Source organism: Strigops habroptila, chromosome 5, assembly GCF_004027225.2.
Source record: "Strigops habroptila isolate Jane chromosome 5, bStrHab1.2.pri, whole genome shotgun sequence".
NCBI classification, from domain to species: Eukaryota; Metazoa; Chordata; class Aves; order Psittaciformes; family Psittacidae; genus Strigops; species Strigops habroptila.
In genome coordinates this window covers 41,310,875-41,332,378 of record NC_044281.2, presented here as the reverse complement: position 1 = coordinate 41,332,378, position 21,504 = coordinate 41,310,875, and the positions used below count along the sequence as shown (strand labels likewise).

The following is a 21,504-nucleotide window of genomic DNA, read 5'->3' as shown; positions in this document are numbered from 1 at the left end:
CCCACAAGGCAGACACTTCTCATCTGTTTCTGGAAGATGGCAGTTGAGAAAGAATGTTTTATTTATTAAATGTATTTCATATACCATCAGTGTGCTGGCACAAAGTAGCTCAAGAAAAAACACTAGCATTTGAGTTTAATCAAGCTCATTAGGAGCTGAAAATGCTTCCCAGTTCCGTTACTTGCTCACATTGCAATGATGACCAGATTTAACCACATCTGTGAAGTAGGGGTAAAAGCCTACCCACCTTTGTGGTGCCCTACAAAGCACTGTGACTCACTGTCACAGAATAAGGAAGGATTTTCATAATCAACTGCTGCTAAATGTGTAATTATTAAGTATTACCAAATTCACTGTGCTAAAGCATGTTCAGGTTTAGACCTGGAAGACTTCTGTTTGTAGTCTTCCTTGTTCAGTTGGGATTCATTGTTTTCTGGCTGCAGTCTGCAGACATCAGTGATGTTAGCACCTTCTGGGCGGGGCACTGAAAACCTTGCCCATCACCCTTATATCTACACACTGTCACCATGCTAGAAAACAGCTAAACGTTGAGCATGCCTTCCCTTTTTTCACCGTAAACATGCAATTTAATGTAATAAGCTATCATAAGGACATGTCACAGTATAACAGCAGTTCTGGTGGCCAGGACCTCTGAAGATCTCTGCTCCAGCTCCCATTCACAGCAGCCTGTGCTAGCACAAGGTTGGGGCAGCTGTTCTTTAGTCTATCTGAGTTTAAAAAAACCAAAACAGAATGGAGATCCCCCCCCATTGCTGGTGACCTGTCTCAGGGTTGCACCTCTGCTGGGGGAAGAAGTGCTGCTTCATCTGCAGTCTGAACTTCCCAAGGTTCAGCCTGTGAGTATTGCCCCCTGTTCCATTGCCTGCCTCTACCAATTAAAGAGTCACAGTCATTCAGGTTGGAAGGGACTACGAGAGGTTGTCTGGTCCTATCCCCATGCAAAGTTTGAGTTTAGATCCAGCTGCAAAATTCTATCATGTTGTTCAAGGCCCTGATGTGATGTGATTTGCCACCTTTCCACTGCTGGCTTATATTCAGTGGTCAATCCACCATAACCAGCAGGATCTTTTCAGAAAGGTCTGTTGCTTAGCCCAACTAATGCATGGGGTTGTCCTGTATCAGACACAGGACCTTGCACTCCTCCTTCTTGTGGTGATAGCACAGTTAAGTCAGCTCTTCCAAATATGCCCTTCTTTCACCAAAGCCAGCTGGGTCCTGAAGTGCCTCCAGAAACAGCAGTTTATGCTGGGAGCAAAGGAGTTGGAGAGATGAATCAAGTCACCACTGTGGAAGCCCAATTTTATTATTTTCCCTAAGAATTTAGCCTGTTGGTCTGAAAAGAGGGAAAAGTTTTTAAAACAAAGGAATAGCTGAACTGGGCAAAACAAAGATGCATGTACCCTGATATGCTTCCTCTAGGAGGGACCAATAGTGAATATGTAAAAAAAGTCTAAGAAAAGACAAATACAGAGTGATTTTTTTTTTCTCTGGCGTTGTTTCCTTGTTACTGACAGTGTGCAGCTGGGAGATTTTCTTGCATCTAAGATTCTATTGCCATTGTTGCGTTTGATGATAAGTACTTGATAGTTGATAGCACCTACTGGCATTGTCCATCCCAGCTGCCTGATTCTAGCTGTGCCGCAGAAGACAGCCCAAGGGAGAAATTCACCTGTCCTTTCCTAACCTGCTTGCATATGTTGCCTCAAAGTGCCAGCAACAAATATGGAATTACAGTGGCATTATCGAATAGCTAATATGGTGTCTTTGCTGTCTCCAAATGCAATTTAACCAAATAGAAAGCATATTATTTGGGCCATATTGTTAATATATAGAAACAACAAGAACACAAATGTTGGCACATACCTTTCACACTGAAATTTCTCTCATATTGTGGAGGGATCTGTTTATATGAGCAAAATTTTCCAAGAACAACAAATTGTATGCCTTCATAGGGCTGGAACAAGCCGGGGGCCAGCAACTGAAGATGATTTCTTTCTGTTAGGGCTCTCCTTGTGACATATAAACAGTCAACCAGCTGCCTTGACTGTGCTGTCTCTCCTGATGAACTTGCATTTTGCAGATTTGCACTTTGTTCCAGGAAAAGTAGTGCTCAGGAGAGAGCAGTATGTGTTAGCTGGAGCAGTATTTCTGGCTGTGAGCACTTGAGCTGAGCACAGGAGGGTTGGAAAGCATGCCTGTATTGTGTTCAGTAATGCTGACATAAAGAAGTATAAAAATCAAAAGCGGTCACCAAGCGATTCACTTTTCTTCAAACGCATGCACAGCTCTGCTGATAATAGAGATACACACGTACATACATACTTTAGGACATCATGGGCAAGAGGCGCTAAGTGTGATATTTATTTACACATATGGAGTACTGCAGCCAAAACACTTGAATATAAAGTTCCTTTATGCTTGTTTTAGCACATATGCAAGTATTTTGCATTTGTATTTTTCTTTCCATGCTCCTGACCTCCAGAACATTTCAGTGAGATATACAGCGGCACCTTGCTGTCCTTTGTTCACCTTTTTTTGGGGGGGGGTCTCATTGCCAATGTTTTAACACCATGCTCCACTTACCATTCATCCCGTTGTTCCATTCTTCAACCTTGACTGATTGTGATTCATCTGAAGAAGATGGTGGTGACAGTGAAAATGTAAGCATTCAGAGAAAGCAAGCAGAAATGCTCAGGCTAAGATTTATGTTGGATCTCCTGGGTGAAGCAGCTGAGATCTTTCAGGGTAGTCATCCTTCCCAAAAAGCCATCACTTTCTCCAGCTGATGCCTGAATGATCCCACTTCCACCATTCCTCCCCTCTATGCCATATACACTGTCCCTGTATATTCAGTTGTGTGTTATTTCTCAAGCACCTGCATGCATGCATCCCTCCATTGCAATAGTCTTAAGAGAGAAAATTGCTTTGCTGCCCATCAGATGTGGCTGCAATGCTTATCACATGTACATCCTCGACAGGTAGAGGAGCGTGGCTGCAGTTCTCTAAGCACAAGTAAAAGTGACTAATGGATCAGACACAAACAGAAATTTGCTTTTTCTGGTGTTTCTACACCTACAATTAAGGAGATTTAGTTAACCCTTGTTACCACCTCAAATACTAACATTTTAGTGAACAGCATTGAACTATAGAAATCCAAAGGAAATAGCTCTAGCTTTCTGCTAAGGCACTCTTCAATAAACACATAATTATCCAAAAAAATAGGTACATCTATATGACATCTACCTAAAAGTAATAGTCTAGCCCTCAAAGGATAAAAGAGGAAGTCTAGCCCTCACTCTGAAAGTCCCAACTGTCCTTTTTGTTTGTATGAGACATAGCAGTCCCTGCTTTGACTCATTTAGTAAAGCAGAGATATACAACTCTCTCTTACACAGGTTTCACATGTTATCAGTAAAATACCTAAAACAGCCTTATTGATATACAATAGAATGCGTTTGTTAGCAGAGCTAGTGAGTTGCAGTCTGTAATTCTCTGGAAATCTCAGCCTTTGCTTGCTCTTAAAGCTGCACACTTCCCTCAGGACCACTGACACCTCGCTGCCTTGTGATGAGCTGCAGAGCTCTGAATCGCTGCTTGTTGCATGGCACTTGCAAACTCATAAAGCCTCTTCTGGCTAGGAGATACGGCAGCATCCCCTCTCTTTTTGTTTTCTCCTTAATTCCTTTATGCAGACTGCTCAAGGTTTGCTGGTTCTTCAGACATTTATTGTGTAATGGTATTCTTTAAATCATAAGTTTGCATTCAACATAACTCTCATCAGCATGTCCCATGAACTTCTGTAATGGAGAACAAGCCAGGCGAACATGCCATCTTTCTGGTAGTCCAGGTGTGTGAAGCAGAGCAGCATGACTTCTCAGAGTTGTGTCTTTTGTTTACGCTGTTAAGAGGAATACAGTCTTCTGTGATGGACTAACCGGCGCTGTGATGGGGAGGAGGTAGTGAGCCTGACCCAGGCACAGCTTAGTCTGCTGGGTGAGGAAGGCACTCAGGGAAGTCCCTGGCAGCTCTTCTCTGCAGCACAACATGCTACCATTAGTTGGCTTCATCGCAACACAGCCTAGTTTCTTACTGATAACTGTGCATGACATCTGTTTTCTTCCCGATTTATGTGGAAGAATCAATAATAAAGCTGTTGTTTCTGTTTTTCTGTACTGCTGTTACCGATGTAATCTGGAGCATGTTGAGCCTCTGAGAAGGAAGGCTTTCCGCATCAGCTGAGGATCTCAGCTGCTGTTCATAAAACTGCGTGTCTGTCTGCAGAGGTAATGTGCTTGAGCATTACATAAGAAAGAGCCTACAAGAAGTGTATGTTGAATTCCCTGTGCGGTATGAATGAATATTAAATATTTGTGTGATTAGCTGCCTTAAACACCCCGTAAATATTTATAGCTGGTCATTGGGACAGTGGGAATTCTTCAGTATAAAATATTTCAAGCCTTATCTATGTAATACCGCAGTCTTTGCATCTCTTTACATTCTGGAGAACTAAAGATAGATGACAGATAAAAATGGAATCTTTTGCTTCAGGATTGCAAGGTTATATAATTTAAAGGGAAGATTCATTACAGGTTTTCAGGATCCATGTAATTCTTGAGTATCCTTTTTTAATTTTAAAATACAGATGCCTGTATCTTCTCAGTACTGACATGCGAACTTTTAGGAAGATGAAAGAGTTATAGAGTTATTTAGGTTTTCACCTCATTACATGGCCAATTTCTTTGTAATCCCCTGCCTGCCCTGCCTGCCTTTTAGAAAACTAATAAGAAACTGTCTGTAAGGCTAATGAAATACTGAATTTCTGAATATAAAAAAAGGTAGTGCCGTTCTTTACATGGACTCTTCCAAAATGTGCTTTGCAAGACAGAGCAGATTTTATTCCAGGGAGAATACAGGACCTTATGAACCACAAGAATTTCTGAGGATAACTTGGAAAGCTTGCTAACCGTTTTGCTGAATAGCAGCATGGCATTTTGAAAGCAAACCTTCATCTCTCTTGCTTGTTTGCTAGGTATGGTAAAGTTAATCACTGTTCTTTCTTTTATTTTATGTATGTCTGCATGCATGTCTTTTGGCAGCCTGCTGACCCCTCCCAGGGAATAGGGATACAGTTCCAGCATCTCTGCTGTCCTCCGTGTTAACCCAGCAGTATTTCCTTTACAGCCTTGTGCTGAGGGTTTGTTTGGCGTGGCAGTGATGAAGCCCTTCCCTTTCTCCTCATGCTACCCAGGACCAGAATGGATTTTGCATAGCAAAACACATCTCCCCAGTAAGATTAAAAAATCCTGAGGGGCAGGAAGCAAAACCATGTCTTGTTTTTTTATCAGTGTCTATTCTGACCTCAGGTTTTCATAGAACCATAGAATAGTTTGAGTTGGAAGGGACCTTCTAAGGTCATCTAGTCCAACCCCCCTGACCTTGACATAAATTCACCAGACAAGAGTAGCTTTTACATTTTGCAAGGGGGAGGATTTTTGTGGACAGAAGTTATGTTTTGTTTTATTGAGGTTTATGCTTTGGTGATCTCTCCTTCCCCTTCCTTCCCTGAGACTGATGGTAAGGAGGACATGGCCACCACAGGAGCTGACTTTAAACACTGAATATCATCTGAGAACTTCCCAGGACAAAAGAAGGTCCTCGTGGGAGGACTTGGCACCAGGGGCTCTTCATATTGTCGCTGTCCTGAAGTCCTGTGTGTGGAGGAATTCGCCCACAAGTCTTTTTATCCCACTATAATAGTGACAGCTGCACTTCTAGCCCAAGCAGCTCTGCTGAGCAGCTTCACCCAGGACACCATGCTCTTCTACCATTCCACAATAAATGTGTTATTCAAAGGTAGGAGCCACCTTTCTGGTGCCAGATGTTCTTGAGCCACAAGCCACTATGCTGGGGAAGTGGCCCTGGGCTTTGTTCTCTATGCTGTTCCTCAGGACATCTTTTATTAGCCCCATCCTTTTCCTGAAAGATAGTACTCCTAACAGGCTTAATCCTGCATAAATTCTTACTGTCAGCAGTCTGTCCTGTTTCTTTACACAGCCTGTGTGATTCTTTCAGCTGGGATTTAATGATGAGTGTTGAGGCAGTCCCAAAACATTAAGAAGCTGAGGGCCACCTTCTGCTCACAGTCCAAACATCTTTCCCCTCATTCCCAGGTTGTAGGTTAAAATCCAGTTTCCCCAGAGACTTCAACATGGGGAGACTTTGCTAGTGCTTAATTCACAGTTATAACTGGCTGAAGTGCAGTGTATGGTGAGCTCTAATCACTTTCATGCTTTCTGTCCTTGACACCCCTTCCAGATAGCTCATGTGTCTACCTGTGACAGCTTCTCCTTCACACTACTCAGTGTTGGAAGTCTTCCTTGTCTCTTTTCATGGGCTTATACAAACCTGCCAGGCTCCAGTTGGAGGCAGCAGGGTTGGGGCCTCTGGCCTGACCGTGCTCCCAGCAGGGCAAACATCACAGCTACATCCGGTGTCCAGGTGAATCAGGGCAGACCCCAAGGATGGAGACCCCACCACCACTCAAGGCCCCATCCTAGGGGTGCCCCACTCACATGAGAAAAGGCTGTATCCTTATGTCCAGTTGGGATTTTCTCTCGTTGCAGTTGTGCCTATTGGCTCTTGTCCTGTTGCTCTGCACTTCTAAGAAAAGTCTGGCTGTGTCATCTCTGTCACCTTCCCTTTAGGATGTGGAAGATGCGGTTAGAACCTCACTTTTCTATTCCCCACTTACTTAATTCTGCATTTGTTTTATCTCCTGTATTTTCAATTCATCCATCTTCCTTTTCCATGTATGTGATTTCAGACTCGCTAAGAGGGATAGGCACTGCTGATCAGACTGACAGTGCAGCTTGACTTTGGTCTAAAGTGCTTCAGCATCTCCCATAAGGTCTTTGTGGACTAGACTTGTCTGTGGGGGACTGGTGGAACTTAATACGTTGAGTTTGAGACCAAAAAAAAGAGAATTTGTTTACTACTTTGCTTACCCTTGCAGGCTGCTCAGAATGATTGCATATAGATAGTGGTGGTGGCCAAGACATCCCAAAGATGGTGGCCGTGTTAAATCTGGGGCCCACATCAAAGCCTGTCTCCACCACTCTTCTCATCCCCGTGAACAAGCTACTCCACAGCCTGCGGGGTCTGCATAGCCCCAGCCACTGCTGCTGGGCCCAGCAGGCATGTAGCAGCTGCTGTGACACCTTCTTTGTCACAGATGGAATGCTGGGCTGGATCAGCCAGAAATCATGCAGTTCTTTTCTGTTTACATGGAAGCAAAACGAATCTTGAAAGGTATGTGTTTATCTTCACATTCATCACTTTGCATCTACTATCCTGTATTGGTCCTGTGCAGTGCAGCAGAGCAAAAGGAATTAACAGTAGAATGAGGAAAACTTAATGCAGAAGTGAAGAAAACCTGTAGTTATAGTATTGCATATTCCCTGTGCCATGGAGGAGAGTCTGAACCTTGGGCACAAACTATGTCTGCCAAACTGCTGTTGCTACGCAGAATGATAACCAGCACTTCCCTTCCTGGCTGCAGCCTCAACAGGGTCTCTGCACAAAAAGCCACTTTCTTCCTAGTGCGAATTAAGGGAGGCAGACCAGAAGGGACAGGGGCAGGCACCAGATCCTGCAGCCAACATTGCCACTGTGGTGATGCAGCTCACTAAGGAAGGAGAGCCAAGCACAAGCTCGTTGCTTGTAGCTTTTCAGTGGGGTCCCTCAGCAACTGTGGATGCTGAGGATGCTGCCAACGCTGGCAAGGGTGTCTCCTTGCTCATTAAGCAAGTAGGTATAAGCTACAGCCAACTCTGCCATCTCATTCGAGGTGTGATCTACCTGGTGTCTTATGCCTTCCACCGCATCACCTGATCAGATTAATTGCCATGCAGCTGGGATGAGAACTAGGAGCAGATGAAAGCTTTTATTCTGCTTCCATTCACCCTTAGATCATTACCCCTCACATTGCCAAGCGTTCTTGGGCTTGCCACATCTCCCATGCTACTTTGTCATCTGTTAGCATGGCTGTAGGTGGCTTGCATTCTTGCCACAGATAAAAGAAATCAAAATCTCACGAGAAGCCCTGCCAGAAGCTATCATTTTTAAGCTAGCTGTTGCATCCTGATCTAAATGCATTGGGAGGAAAATGGTGGTTTTACCTCTGCAATGGCTGAACAGTCATTCATACCCAGTGCATCAAGGGTGAGATACGCCCACTGTTTTCAGGGAAAAATCTGTTTTAAACTCCCCTCTAAACCAGTGTTTTTGCAGGAGAAAGAAAAGGGCTTGAGGCTAAACTTGATCCTCACAGGCTGCATATTTCAGTACTGGAAGGCTGTGACTCAGTGGCCTCTGGAAGATCTCCAAGCTATCAGTAGCTCAAAGGAGGAATTAAAAGCTCAACGAACTGCCTGTTCTCCTGAAACTTGTTTTGTACATGCTGTGGAAGAGATGAGAGATTTGAAAGAAGGCGGCCCGGTCCAAGAACCATTGGCTATAACAAGTCACAGCAAGCAATGAGTATTTATTTTATTAAAAAGTTAGATGTCTTTTAGTGAGCCTTTTTGCCAAGTTTATGTGGAAGAATTTGCCAAAATACCATGCACGCTATAATAAATCCCAAGGTACCTAATAGGCTTCCCTGCTCAGTCTGCTGTCCCTGAATCTGTATGTAGGAATGTCAGAATACCTGTTTTCTCCCCCAAAATGGGAAGGAGAGACTGAGTAGCATTTCTGGTGTTTTTCCAGATAACTGGAAAAGCTGTATGAACAGAGATATGTCCTGTGCTAGCCTGTGAAACCAGGCTTTGGGGTGGTAGGAGGAATCTCAGGAAGATGAGGCTGAGGCTGGATGTTAGGCAATCAGTTCATCAGAGCTCAGGGAAGAAGATGGCCCCTTTGATTGAATCTCTGCTTCCAGACAAGAGTGATCTTTGTTTCATAGTACTTAGTTTTAGTCCCCAGATCTGCCTTGCCTTCATCCCAAATCCGTTGTTGGATGGATATCTTGGACCTGTCCATCCCCATCCATAGTTCAGGCTTACTTTCAAGCCGAAGACACAAAGAGCAAAATCAGCACCTCAGATTATAGGAAACAAACTCAGTTTCTGGAGACTTCAGGAAATTGCCCAGGAAAAGAGCTGTAGTACTTGCTGAAAACAGAGCTTGCAAGCCCAACCCAGGGAGTGAAGTGAGTGATCTTCTGCTCTGAGGAGTGCCTTATGTAGAAAAGGAGAACTCTAAGAAAAAGCAGCACCATGGCTTGGTGCCTACAGACATGGCCTGTAAGGGTGCATTTCTGAACACAACCAGGAAACATCTTCCCACCCTTTTTGCCACATTTTCCCAGTTCTTGAGAGCGAGGGCTGACTGAGCTGCCCACCCAAGAAAGAGACTCATTAAGAGATCCTTCCTTAAGTTAAGGAAGTTAAAGGCATTGCTTTCATGCTTGTTTTGGGTGCTAGGACTTGGTACTGCTGCACCTCAGTAGTGTATTCTGAAGTATCAGCCCAGAACAGAAAGCTTATCAGAGAAAGACATGTTGGTTGCCTTTGAAAAGCTGGAATTTGCCATCTTCTCAAAAGGAATCTCCAGCTGGAGGAGCTGGAGCTGGGCATCACCAACAGAGAGATAAAGATTTCAATCAAGGTTGGTACCTACCAGCCAGAACTGGTCAGAAAGCGTCCAACTGCCTCTTTCTTTGTGGATCCTTTGGTCTTAAAATGCTCATTTGCTGAAACTAAAATATTTTTCTAGGAATGTGCTAATTCAAACATTTAGCTTCCAAAAGATGGGATTTCAGTTTAATGGAGTGAGAGGGAATCGCTTAATTTAACAACCAGCTTGGTGAGTTTGAGCTCTCAGCTGAAATATAGCAGAACCCAGGTTGTGTCCTTATACCAGCAAATGCATCCTGCTCATTTGAAGTGAAACAGCCCCCGCAGGAATGGCTCACACAAGGATCTTCTGCCTTGATGGATTGTCATCATGCTTTGGCACAGGGAAATCACTGAGCCTGAAAATCCCCTATTCTAGGCAATTTCTCTGGCCACTGGTTGTTGGCTGTCCAGACCAAGTCTGTAAAGTGACAAGCCAACGTGCCAGCGGGGGCCAAAGTCCCTTGCTGTAGAGAACCTACAATCAGCCGCAGTCATAACGAAGCTTGGCCATTTCCAAGTTTGCGGGGATGAACATCAGCACTTGAGGTGCCTTCAGTTCCTCCTCTGGCACTGCAGCCTGGTTGATTTTTAAGGTGCAAATTCTTCTTTTGTTTTGAGTTTTGCTCACTTGCAAATATTTGCCTGAGGACAGAAGTTATATTGAAAGTTCACACTCCCCAAAACATGCATGTCGATGACTGCATATCAGTTTCCTGGAAGTTGCTAAAGCAGCAAAATTTAAGTTGTGTTCACTTGTGCAGGACAAAAGGAAGTGCTGATTTCTCAATCTAACCTTCCCTGGCTTCTGTTCCACTTCTCCCTCTCCATGAATGTAAAGTATTGGTTTTATTCTAGCCTTCCAACCATGTAAATACTGTTGCATGGCAAACACCTTAATCTTACCACATGGCTGGGTGAGCTTCAGCCTTTGGTAAAGGGTTTCCTCTTTACCATTGCCAGTGGTAGCATGAGTACCAGATGCAACTGTCGCTCCTTGACAAGCCTCACCTCCAACCCAACTACACTGCAGCAACCAAATGCCTCCAAGTTCACTGCTGTTGTAGGGGTAGCAATTCTTACTATTTGTAAACCCGGATGGAAAAATGTCTACAAAGCAGTTTTACATGTTTTTTCTTCTTGTTCTCTTTTGCCAGTTTGCCACAATTACCATGTGGTTGCCCTGTTTGTAGAGCCTGTTGAAATGTCTGGGAGGAAAAAGGGGAAGAGTTTGCGTTCATTGTGTTCCTTGCTCCTTCCAGCTGCTACTTACAGGGTGTGGGAATGCCTTGAGGTTCCTCTAGGAGATGTGTGGAACTAGGGTTATTGCAATGGGAAAACCATTACAAATTTCACAAAAAGGCTGTATTTCTTCACTGTACTTCTTGTGAACAACTTGTGTTGTTACTCCTTGTGTTTTTTTCCAGCTGGAAGAACAGGGTGGTGCCACAGATATTTTTGTTCTTTTTGAGTCCTAGGCTAGAGGCATGATTGTCAACATGCAGGAAAGGCAAATATTAATGAGTAGTCTTTCAAAAACATCTTTCTTCTTTATTTCAGAGTCTCCTGAAATTGGGTCCTCAGTTGTAGTTCACACAACTGTGACATTTGGTAGCAAATACCTGGATTCAGACCTTACAGAGGTGCAGCAGTTAATTCTCAGTCACCTGGAGAGAATTTTGCCATCCCTACCTAAACCATCCAGCATCAAGTGTCAGAAATGGAGATACTCTCAGGTACTTTCAGGTGGGATCAGACAGCTGGGAGGATGCTGGTGGGGCAATGCTGTAGTACAAGCTTTCAGTGCATCCCGAGAAGCAGGGCATCATACAGCTCATCGTACAGGGCATCAAACAGTGGTTTTCATCCTCAGTGAGCAAGAGAAAAGGGGATAGTTGCTTGATATCCATAATACATTCCTCCACATAGCCATGAGCAGCATCTAAGGCTGGCCAACAACAGCCAGATCATTTCTAGTCATGTTTTTACAGAATGGACCTGGATCAACAGTAAGTTATGCAGCACTCGTGGCAAATAGGGAAAGGAGCAGTGCACAGGAAGTAAATCCCACATACTGCAGTGGGATTTTAGCTGATATTTAAAAATATGACTCAATCTGTCTCTTCTGTATATGAAAGTATGTGGTATTATCAGCAAAATTCCCAGTTTACCACAGAGTAGCAGAAGTCCTTGCATTCAGATGTACTAATTCTTATTGTTTGATTTGGCCTAGTTCAATTTAATAGTATGTTATGCGAAAAATATTTTAAAGTAAACTACCTAAAAGTAATAATAGCAAAATGTGTATATTTTACAGACTTCTTTTAGAAATCCAAGGAAATTGTTGGCAATTTCCTAAAGTACTGGAGTGTATCTACATGTTTACTAAAGCCTCTTAAGTTAAATTACATTGGTGAAATTGAATGTGGAAGTTGATACAAAATATTTACTTAAAGCAGTCTCCTAAAAATTTTTGCTCTTATGAAATCTGGAAAAGTTACTGGAGATGACTGTTGTGAAGTCTGCTCATACCCTTTGATCTGCATCCAGTTTAGGAACCTGGTCTCATTAGCACAAAGTTTATTTTTCTGACTCATACAAAAATCATGGTATATTTTATATGTTGCTCTTTATCAGTTCACAGGGTTTTTTTCCTAGTAACAATATCTTTGTATAGTTATCACTCTTACAGTATCCTTTTCTGGTTGAGACTTCTGGTCTTGTCTTCCGCGCTATTACCTGCCTGCTTCAAACTACTTGTGACCATAAGTGTCTTTCCAATAGACAGACACTTGGTTTACCAGCTCTGGAAAGGGAGTACTAAGTAACATATATTTTAGACAGAATTAATAGACTCCAGATACTGCTGCTATAACAGAGCTCTATCATAAAATTTGTCAAATTCAGCTACTTTGTTTATGTGTGCAATGAAAGGGCTTAATCTGTCTTTTCTTTGTACTACTTACACTTTTAGTGTAGTGTCAGAAGTGACATATAAGCATATGCATCATATATGGCCCATTCTGATTTATTTCGCCATGAAAACATGAATAAAGCAAAAGACAAGAATGGCAGTTAATTTCTTGCTACCGAATAGAAAAAATATTGCATTCTCAATTGCATTCTACCAAACAACTGTGCTTTTTGAAGCCTGGCAAAATTATGGCCATACAGGATTTATTATAATCATGTACCTTTTGCTTCATCTTTCAGAGGTAGCTGGAACAGTGACTGTAGGAATGAACTCTTATTTTCCTCAGTTGCTTCAAAACTATTCTCTCCCTAAATCACTAGGTGTGTGTCCTGTTTCCCTTTTTAAAAATTACATTCAGACATTATACTGCTGGATGATACTTTATTATTTTCTCAAAGCACTGTACAATTTACAGCTCTTCCCACTTTTTTCTCCTGCCTCTGTGCCTGCTCTTGACCATGCTGCTACTAACCAAAACCACCGACTTCAGCAGCTGCTTGTGCTTTATGCTGTGTCACAGGAGGAATTATCACCAGTCTTTAGTTCAGTGGATCAATGTCAGTATGTCTTAGATTGCAAACAGGTCAGTGTAGGTCAGATCCATTATCTCAATAAAGAGATCTCTAATGCCACCCTATAAAATAATCACCACCTAAATTAAATATTTGGGACAGAGCTCCTTCTTTCTCTTAAAGCTATATTTGCTTTCAGTTATAATAAGCTGTTGTGACAGAAGCAAAGGGAACTGATAAGATGGGTGCATCTTTCCCTTGACTCTTAGACAGGATTTATCCTACTTGTTAATTAAATCCGCCTGTAACATCTTTCACATGGCCAAACACAATCCTGGTATTAAAATGCAGACATTATAACTATCCATGGCAGATGAGGGATTAGGACTTCCAAACTTCTACTGACACTACTTAGCAGCACAGCTGCAATTCTGGATCCTCTGCTTTAATTACACTATGACACTATTAGCATTCAGAGCCAACAGCTTCCTAACCCATCATGTTCCTTTGACAGAGTCACTTTATATGTATAAGCAATACTGGGAAAACACAGAGTCATAGAAATTTGATCTCTTCAGAGGGGATGTCAGAAGGGATCTCTTCAGGTCTCTAGTCCAACCTGTTCTTCAAAGCAGAACTATCACCAACACTAGGTGATCTCAACCATGGCTTTGTCTAGCTGAGTCTTGAAGTCTTTGAGGATGGAGATCCAACAGGCTGGGCCATATAGCTGAGGGTAATTTGGAATTTAGGTTGGACAACACCTTCAGGAAAACTTAAAGAAGGGGTAGGATCATTTCTTTCACCCGTCACTATATTTAGACTGAGGGCCTTTACTACATTGTGCACAAAATCTTCCACACAGGCAAAAAGGTGCAGGCTGAGACGTGGAAATACTGATCCTGTGGTCAGTGTGACAAACCAGAAGGTGTTTGGTGTCAGCATCAAATAGACACAGGGTAGTCAAGAAGGAAGGACACTCAAAAAGCCTTTTTCTGCTAAACCTTTCTTCATTGTTTATGTTCAGTGACCTCAATCTGTAAGAAAAAGTCGGGAATAAAGTACTGACCTAAAATTAGTGCTGACAAAGACAATCTCCAGCTGGATTTACCATACATGGCTAGACTCTTCTGTTAAGTTAAATAATGGAGAATGGCTGTTGCAACTGGCTACAAATTAATTTCAGATAATTACCTCCTTTAAAGAGATGCTAACAAGCCAGTAACACAAAATGCAGCCAGTAACATAAATGTGGGTGTTTTGCAGCCGACCCGTACTTGGAAATGGCAGATAACATAATGGTAGTGGCTAGCTTAGTGTACATTTGAATCAAGGGGAAAATTCCTTGGACTGAACAGGATGCCTTGGACTTTAGGTCTTGTTCACTGAAGCTGACAGTTGTATGATGGGATACAGTAACGGTTTACTGCACAGGAATCCAAAACATGTCTTTGGACCAGAAGATATGTTTGAATGTAAAATATATCTTTGGATCAAAGGCAGAACAGTCAAGAAATGATTGAAAAAAAAATTGTGCTCATCATGCTTTATGATCTCTGTGGTTTGATCACTATTGCTGGTCTACTGCTGTGCTCCTGCTCTTTTATTCTTTTTCTTTCTCTCTCTGGCTTTCTAGATATTTTTCCCTCTTTTTCAGTATTTCATCCTTATGGGTCTTGGTTTTCTTTTTTTCCTTTTCTCAGACTTTCTTCTCACCTTCCTCCTCTGATTACTTCATCATCAAGTTGTCCCGCATTTTATTATCTTTTTTATGCTTTCTGCCTGAGTTTGCCTTGCTCTCATGTTTACCTTTAGGCCAGTGCTGCTGTCTTATCTCCATTCTGAGATTCACCAGTGCTGTTCTGGGATGCACTGGTTTAGGGCACTATGGATACTCAGGTTTGAAACAGGCTACAACGTGTGACACAGCCAAGCATAGTAAAACCACAAATGATGTATACTTTTGTTCTGCCATTTGACACACTTTGGTATTTGTCGTGAGATACAGTATCAAAAGGTCTTGTTCTCCGCATGAATTCCAGGTAGCTTCAGATTAATAGGTACTAGCCAAAGCAAAGTCCATTCCTTTTTAGAAATGTTACACAGAACTGCTCAAGAGCTGCCACTCCACAGATACAAATTTAATTGAGGGTGTAGTGCCAGGAAAATTATGTTGAAAATGAATACAGTGCATATATTGAGAATTACATTAAATATTTATCAATGCAACTTTATTCAGAACTTGTCCCATGCTACTTACAGAGAAGGTGTTGGTTGTATCTCTAGCAGTGTCTAAAATTTGTTGTGCTACTCAGATGAAAAAGGTGACCAGCATAGCAGAGCTGGAGAGAGAGTGGGTTGTCGCAAGGCTTATGTATGCTTGCTCAGCAACATGAAGCATGGGCAGGTCATCACAACAGTTGTTACTCTGAAGTCCACCTCACTTCCCATCCAGGCAGATCACCTGGTCAACCCAGTCATGTTGCAGGCTCTCTTGGAAACAGCAGGCTCCCTTTCCTTTGTTGAAAAGTTATGTGTCTGGGGGGTTTTGCAAGCCCACCTTTGCTGATGTGAGGTCATTTGTCTTCATACCTTTTGGCTTAGAGATCTCCATGCCTCATTTATCCAGGGTCTGGCAATTCCTTTCTGCTGAGACGGACAGAGAATGAGACAGGGCAGGGCTGTAAAGTTTCTAAATTTCCACATATAGGAAAGCTTTATTTTAATTATTTAACTCCAGAAGACAAATATTTTGCTATGGGTATGCTGATCATTAATGCTTGGACCCACAATCTGGGATGGGAGGAGTGCTTTGTTTGAAGGCATGTTTCTCAGGAATGCAGACCTTTCTGGCGTGAAATTCGGGTAAATAAAATACTTTATTTTCCATCTCCCTGTATGCTTTTCTTTTTCAGGTTACAAAAGCTGTGCCCAATTCTCTGGGACAAATGATTCTTCATATTCAACCTCTCCTGGTTTGTGGGGGCGATGGATTTACTCGTTCCAACTTTGATGGCTGCATAGATTCTGCTGTGAGTCTTGCAGAGGCTGTGAAGTCTCATTTACAGCAATTACAAAGTCAGCTGCTAAACTTAGTCTAGATTTATGATGAGTTTTACTATGTTGGATTGAATTCTAGTTTAGCGTTAGCATCACTGGCCTCTATCTTACAAAAATAAATAAAGGAAGATCTATTGGTGTGCTTTAATAATTATCGAGATGGAACTGAATTTAATTTTTAGTGGTTACTTACTTGAAGTAGAACTTTTTCTGGCTCTAGTCAGAAGCACTGAGCTTCAGCAAGTCTGCTGATACTTTTACAGCCCCTGAAAATTATGTCAAGGAGAGGAGCCTGACTTAGCACAAAACCCCATGGAGCTGCAGAGTTTACTCCTCTAAGCATTCGGAGCCCTGGAAGTGACAGAAGAAACATGCACAATTGATCCCAGAGCTTTCATACATACATGTGGTTATTTCTTCTGGTGCAGATCAGTCCTGCTCATGGGTTATTGTGTTGGCCGTGTGGAATCAGTGATGGGGCATACCTTTCTATGCTTCTCAAGTTGCATGGCCTATGCAGGGTGTAACCATATCAACTCAAGGTCTAACCCTGTCTCCAGGCATGGACAACTTTTAAGTGAGGGGTAGTAGTTCTCTGCTGACCAGCTTTCTTTGCCCACAGTTTTCTGGAGACCTGGTTGCACATTGCTGGAAGAGCTCATTTAAGAGCTCAATGGTGTTACTGGCAATGGTGTGCCACTGAAATACGGTACCTGTCCTGGGTGCAGTCTAAGCAGTATCAGCCCAGCTGTGCTCGTAAAAGCAAGAATGTTAAAGAGAAGGCATGCATGTTTCTCACAGCAATAGGACTGCTATTCCAAAGTCATCTTGGGAATAGACATTGACATCTGGGCTGTGACATGAATTTAACACAGTAAAGCAGACTGGCCAGGAAAGTGGATGAACTTAAAATAGTTCAGTATTTGCCAGTGCATCATAGCTCTCTGCTGGCCCAGGGTTCCCTGAACAAAGAACAGCCCTTTCCTCCTTCCAGGTGGTGGAGGAATCAGGGTAAGAGCAGCCAGTATGGAAGCTCTTTGCCTGGCAAATGCCAAGAGGAAGGAGGAAAAGAATTTATCTAAGTACGGTCCATGGCAGTGCGTTAATAAAGAAAATTGGGCTGACATTTCAGGCAGTTACATCATGACCCCTATGAGTTTACACTAATTTGAAGTAAACAGCCAGTCTGAAAGAAAGGTGACTTCTAGACAGCTCTATACTTTTTTTTGGCAGAACAGGCATAGAAGGGGAGGGGCAGATCCAGGGAAGGATATAAATACATGTGTGAGTGAATAGACAAGGAATTTGATTTGAAAATCTAAAAAATATATAATTTTTATAAATATAGTATAGAAAATATATATAATATATATTATATATTATATATAAAAATATATAATTTTTATATATAATACATAAAGCAAGTATAATAGTGTTGAAAATACTACCTGTCACGGTTTCAGGTATTTCTAAGATACCAAATCATGTTCGTGAAGTAAATTTTGAAATTACTCAGAAATTAACCAAGAAATAATTTATTTATTCTAAATTTGATTTTAAATTGCCCTTCCTCTTAAGTCATGTGTCACAAGTTTAGCACCTCTCTATACTACAGCACTAAAAATAGCAAAGTGCTATTTTCAGCAGACAGAATTTTAACCATTAGAGAAGTACATTCAGCCTCTTTTTCTTATATCCTCCATTTCACAAAAATCTGACATCCTGTATTCACAGTAACTGAACACTGTAATCTGCTGTTTGACTGTTTCTAATGCAGTATTTTAAGTGACAGTAAGAACCTTAAAACTTAATTTTAAAAACATCTTTGAAGAATATTACATGACACCATACAGTTTTATTGTTGTTTTTTCTTCTTTCCATGAAACCCTGGAGTTTAAAACTAGGTGTTGTTACTGTGTCTGAACCAACCAGGTCCAAACCCTCGGGTTTCAATCACTGTGTGTTGTGGAGAAATGGGGAAGATTGGTGGTCATGTATGTCCACAAATCTTTTACAAAGGCATGTGATCTCCTATCTTCCCTGGATCAACATAACCATGAAGAGCCACATGGTCATGGAATAAATCTAATCTGGTGAAGCATTTGGTATTGGTTTGATTTAGCACAAGATCAAAAGCAACCGAAGTCCCAGCTGAAATAAGGGTTTATGTTGCAATGTTGGAAAACCTTAATCAAAGAGCTCTGCCCTGCAGAGGATGGCATTTGGAAGCATCCAAGCCCCATTTTTCATATGTTCTCCTCAGTTTCCATCCTGGCTGTCCTGCAGACCCCCAGAGGCGTAGCATGCTGGACAAGAGAGTTTTCTGCTGGATTATCAGTTGCCCTTGAAGATGTCACCGTGGCAGGCAGGGGACCCATCCCAACAGTTTGCCTTCATGCAAGCTCTGCCTTAGTGCACAGGGAAGGATGTGGGTCCCTTCCCTGCAGGGGTGAAGGAGCAGCCTGTAACTTTAGGGGATCTTTCCAGACTCTTCTCTTGTGCTGTTTCCCTCATTGTCACTCTTGGGTTTGTGCTCCTTTCTTCCAAAAAGATGGATTTTGCACTTCCTTCCTCTTTCTTCCATTTTGAATGGAAGCAAGCCAAGCCACTAAAACTCTATATAAAGATCAATTCTGAAAGCATGTGACATGCAGAAAACGGGAAATGAGGCATCTTTGACTTAATGCTGTGTGGTGTTCCTCTCACTGGCTCACAAACAGGCATGCTCTGAAGAGCTATGATGCTCTCACATGGGCCTTATATCAGCAATAGTTTTCAATGCCACAAGTGACAGATAAGTGGAGATGTCTCTGACCCCATCCTTTCAGCAATCTTACAGCTTTGGTCATTGTGAGACCTCAAAATACCTGATAATAAGCAAAACACAGATTCAGAGATTTTTTGAATCATGAGATTTTCAATTCAGAGGTTTTCGAACGTGAATCACAGTGAGTCTCAAATTACTCCCATCCTTCCTTGTATCATTACAGTCTGTCAAAGTGCCTCTTTCCTATAGCTTCCTCCCAGATTAAGATGATTTAAACAAAACCGACTTGTTTTTCTAAGGTGGAGTAGAAAAGTTCATGGACACGTTTCTCTGGATGCGCTCCAGACAGCGGGCACTTAAGGTCTCTGGGGGGGTCCCTGTGGCAATATCTCATTTTCTAGATGTGAACAGGGAGACAACGGTATTAACTTTCCCACGCAAGGCGGGTAACTAGTGGTGATATTTCAAAGAGTCCACTGTATCCAAAAGGATGGCAACAGAGGAGACTTGTCTGGTTTATTTCCTGGGCTTTTCCCTGGCTGGACGTAATTTTTGATTAACTGGCTGATCCATCAATTGCAACTACTATCTCCTTGTTCCCAGACAAGGGTGACGGCTGCGTCTGGTCTCCTATATGTCACAAGCCACAGCTAGCACCCAAAGTTGAATTAAAGCGTTTCAGCTCTCGGACGACGATGTTATTGTCTTCCTCATCACAAGGAAAGACGGGACCATAAATGCTCAAAGACTTCTAACTCACAGTTGTGTTAACTTCCACTTGGTGAACATCACTTTGAAGGGCTGGCCCGTGGCATCTAGTGCTTTTACAATATATTCAGCTGCATGAGATGCATTTTGCTGATCTCCGAGTGTTTAACTGTACCTTTAGATCTCTAACAGCAATCCTTTCTTACTGGTTGCTGTCCTACCAACAGCTGGCATCAGCTGCATGTTTCACCAGGAAAGATTTTATACTATTGGCCAAATAGCAGACTAGGTGTTGGCAGGAAGGGTTGGTAGACACAAGTATACCTTGTCATCTCCCAGTTGTGAGACCTGCGGCTCAGCCAGGTATGATCCACCCAACACCTGTCTCGATGCAAGGCAATTTTTGCATCACAATTGTTGCATGGTCCTCAATCATTTGAGAAAGCCAAGCATGCTGTACCAACCCATCAGACCCCTTACTCTGCCACCTTTTCCCTTCACAGATCACCCTTGGTGATCTTTGCAGGCCTTTCTTCCTTCTTCTAGGAGGTGCATTCACATGCTGCTCTTGCAGAGGTGTTTTTGGAGGCAGTATCAACTGAAATCTCTGGCATGCGCAAGGAGATGTTTGGTGCTTTTCAGCCTAGTGGGTGGGACATATGGCACATGTCCATGCTGTTGACACCATGTCAGGGGTACTAAGGTGGAGCCATCATATCCCATGCCATCACAAATTTTGGAGGAGGCCCTGGCAGAGATGGGCTTGAAGTCATGGCACACCCTCTCCTCCTGAAGGGCATCCCTCTGGCATGAGGTTAGAGCCTATGGGTAAGGAACCCACCCTGCTCTCTGGGTAGAGTGGTCTCTACCCAGTCCTAGCATCTGACCCTGCTTGCAGATCCCTAAGATGGACTAAAAGTGCTGTGAACTGGATAAAAGTCTTTTAGAAACCAAGTGTAATAGGAAGTCACAGGACTGCTGGGAGCCCATCAGAGCCATAAAGCCTGACTCCAAAAAGTGCTATTAATGATGTGCTTAAAGAGCTATCATTATCCCCAGTTTTACAGCTGCAGCCCCAACAAAGACAGATCTGCTTGTCTTGTGTCCCACTGTCAGAGACCTCTTCCTTCCCAAGGCAAGGAAGATGTTGGGAGCAGATGCTCATCATGTGAGTTGCAGTGCCTTGGAGGAAAACATTCCACTCTAGGCTAAACTAGCTGTAGGTGAGCTGCAGGGTGAGAAGCTGTGGCTGCATATGATAGCCCAAATCCATAGGCACCTTCTCGGCTGAAGGCCAAGACTCTGCCATGTCCAGTGGACATGTCCCCATGTCATGCTTGCTGGGTGGGGAACCCTTTCCTAACCCCTCCCCAGCCCTTCCATCCAAACCAGGACTGCATCTGCCCATGTGCCAGGCTGAGAGAGGATGTCTTGTTATGACCCTGCCTGCATGGAAGCATATTGTAGCTGTTAGTTGCAATAACTCTTCCAGATCTATAAAACCATCTGCACAACTCTTGGTGTGTTTAGTGCAGTTTGTAGGAATTTAGTCCATTTCTAAAACGAGCTAGGAAGAGGAGACAAGTGCCCAGCTCCTAAGCTCACATTGATTCACAAACTGCATGTCTCCAAGAATCTGGGCCATGTTTTTGTGCAAGCATACGAAAATAAGAGATGATTTTTTTTTTTTTTAAAGTTTTTAAAAGCAGCTGCAGAGGGGAGGTGCTGCCCAGGTGATAATACATGGTAGGTTTCCATAGCACTGAGCTGTGAAACATCCCTGAAGCC

The 21,504-nt window shown here is 42.7% G+C and overlaps 1 protein-coding gene across 4 annotated transcripts in view; it reads left to right on the top strand.

Moving 5' to 3' along the window:
• RNLS (renalase, FAD dependent amine oxidase) overlaps nucleotides 1–18,339 on the top strand; it is a 72,845-nt gene extending 54,506 nt beyond the window's left edge. For all 4 annotated transcript variants that reach the window (XM_030487358.1, XM_030487356.1, XM_030487357.1 and 1 more), the window contains 2 exons: nucleotides 11,256–11,431; nucleotides 16,097–18,339. In XM_030487358.1, the coding sequence (XP_030343218.1) occupies nucleotides 11,256–11,431; nucleotides 16,097–16,282 (362 nt within the window). In that variant the 3' untranslated portion in view covers nucleotides 16,283–18,339. The remainder of the gene's footprint in view (nucleotides 1–11,255; nucleotides 11,432–16,096) is intronic.
• Nucleotides 18,340–21,504: the final 3,165 nt, after the last annotated feature.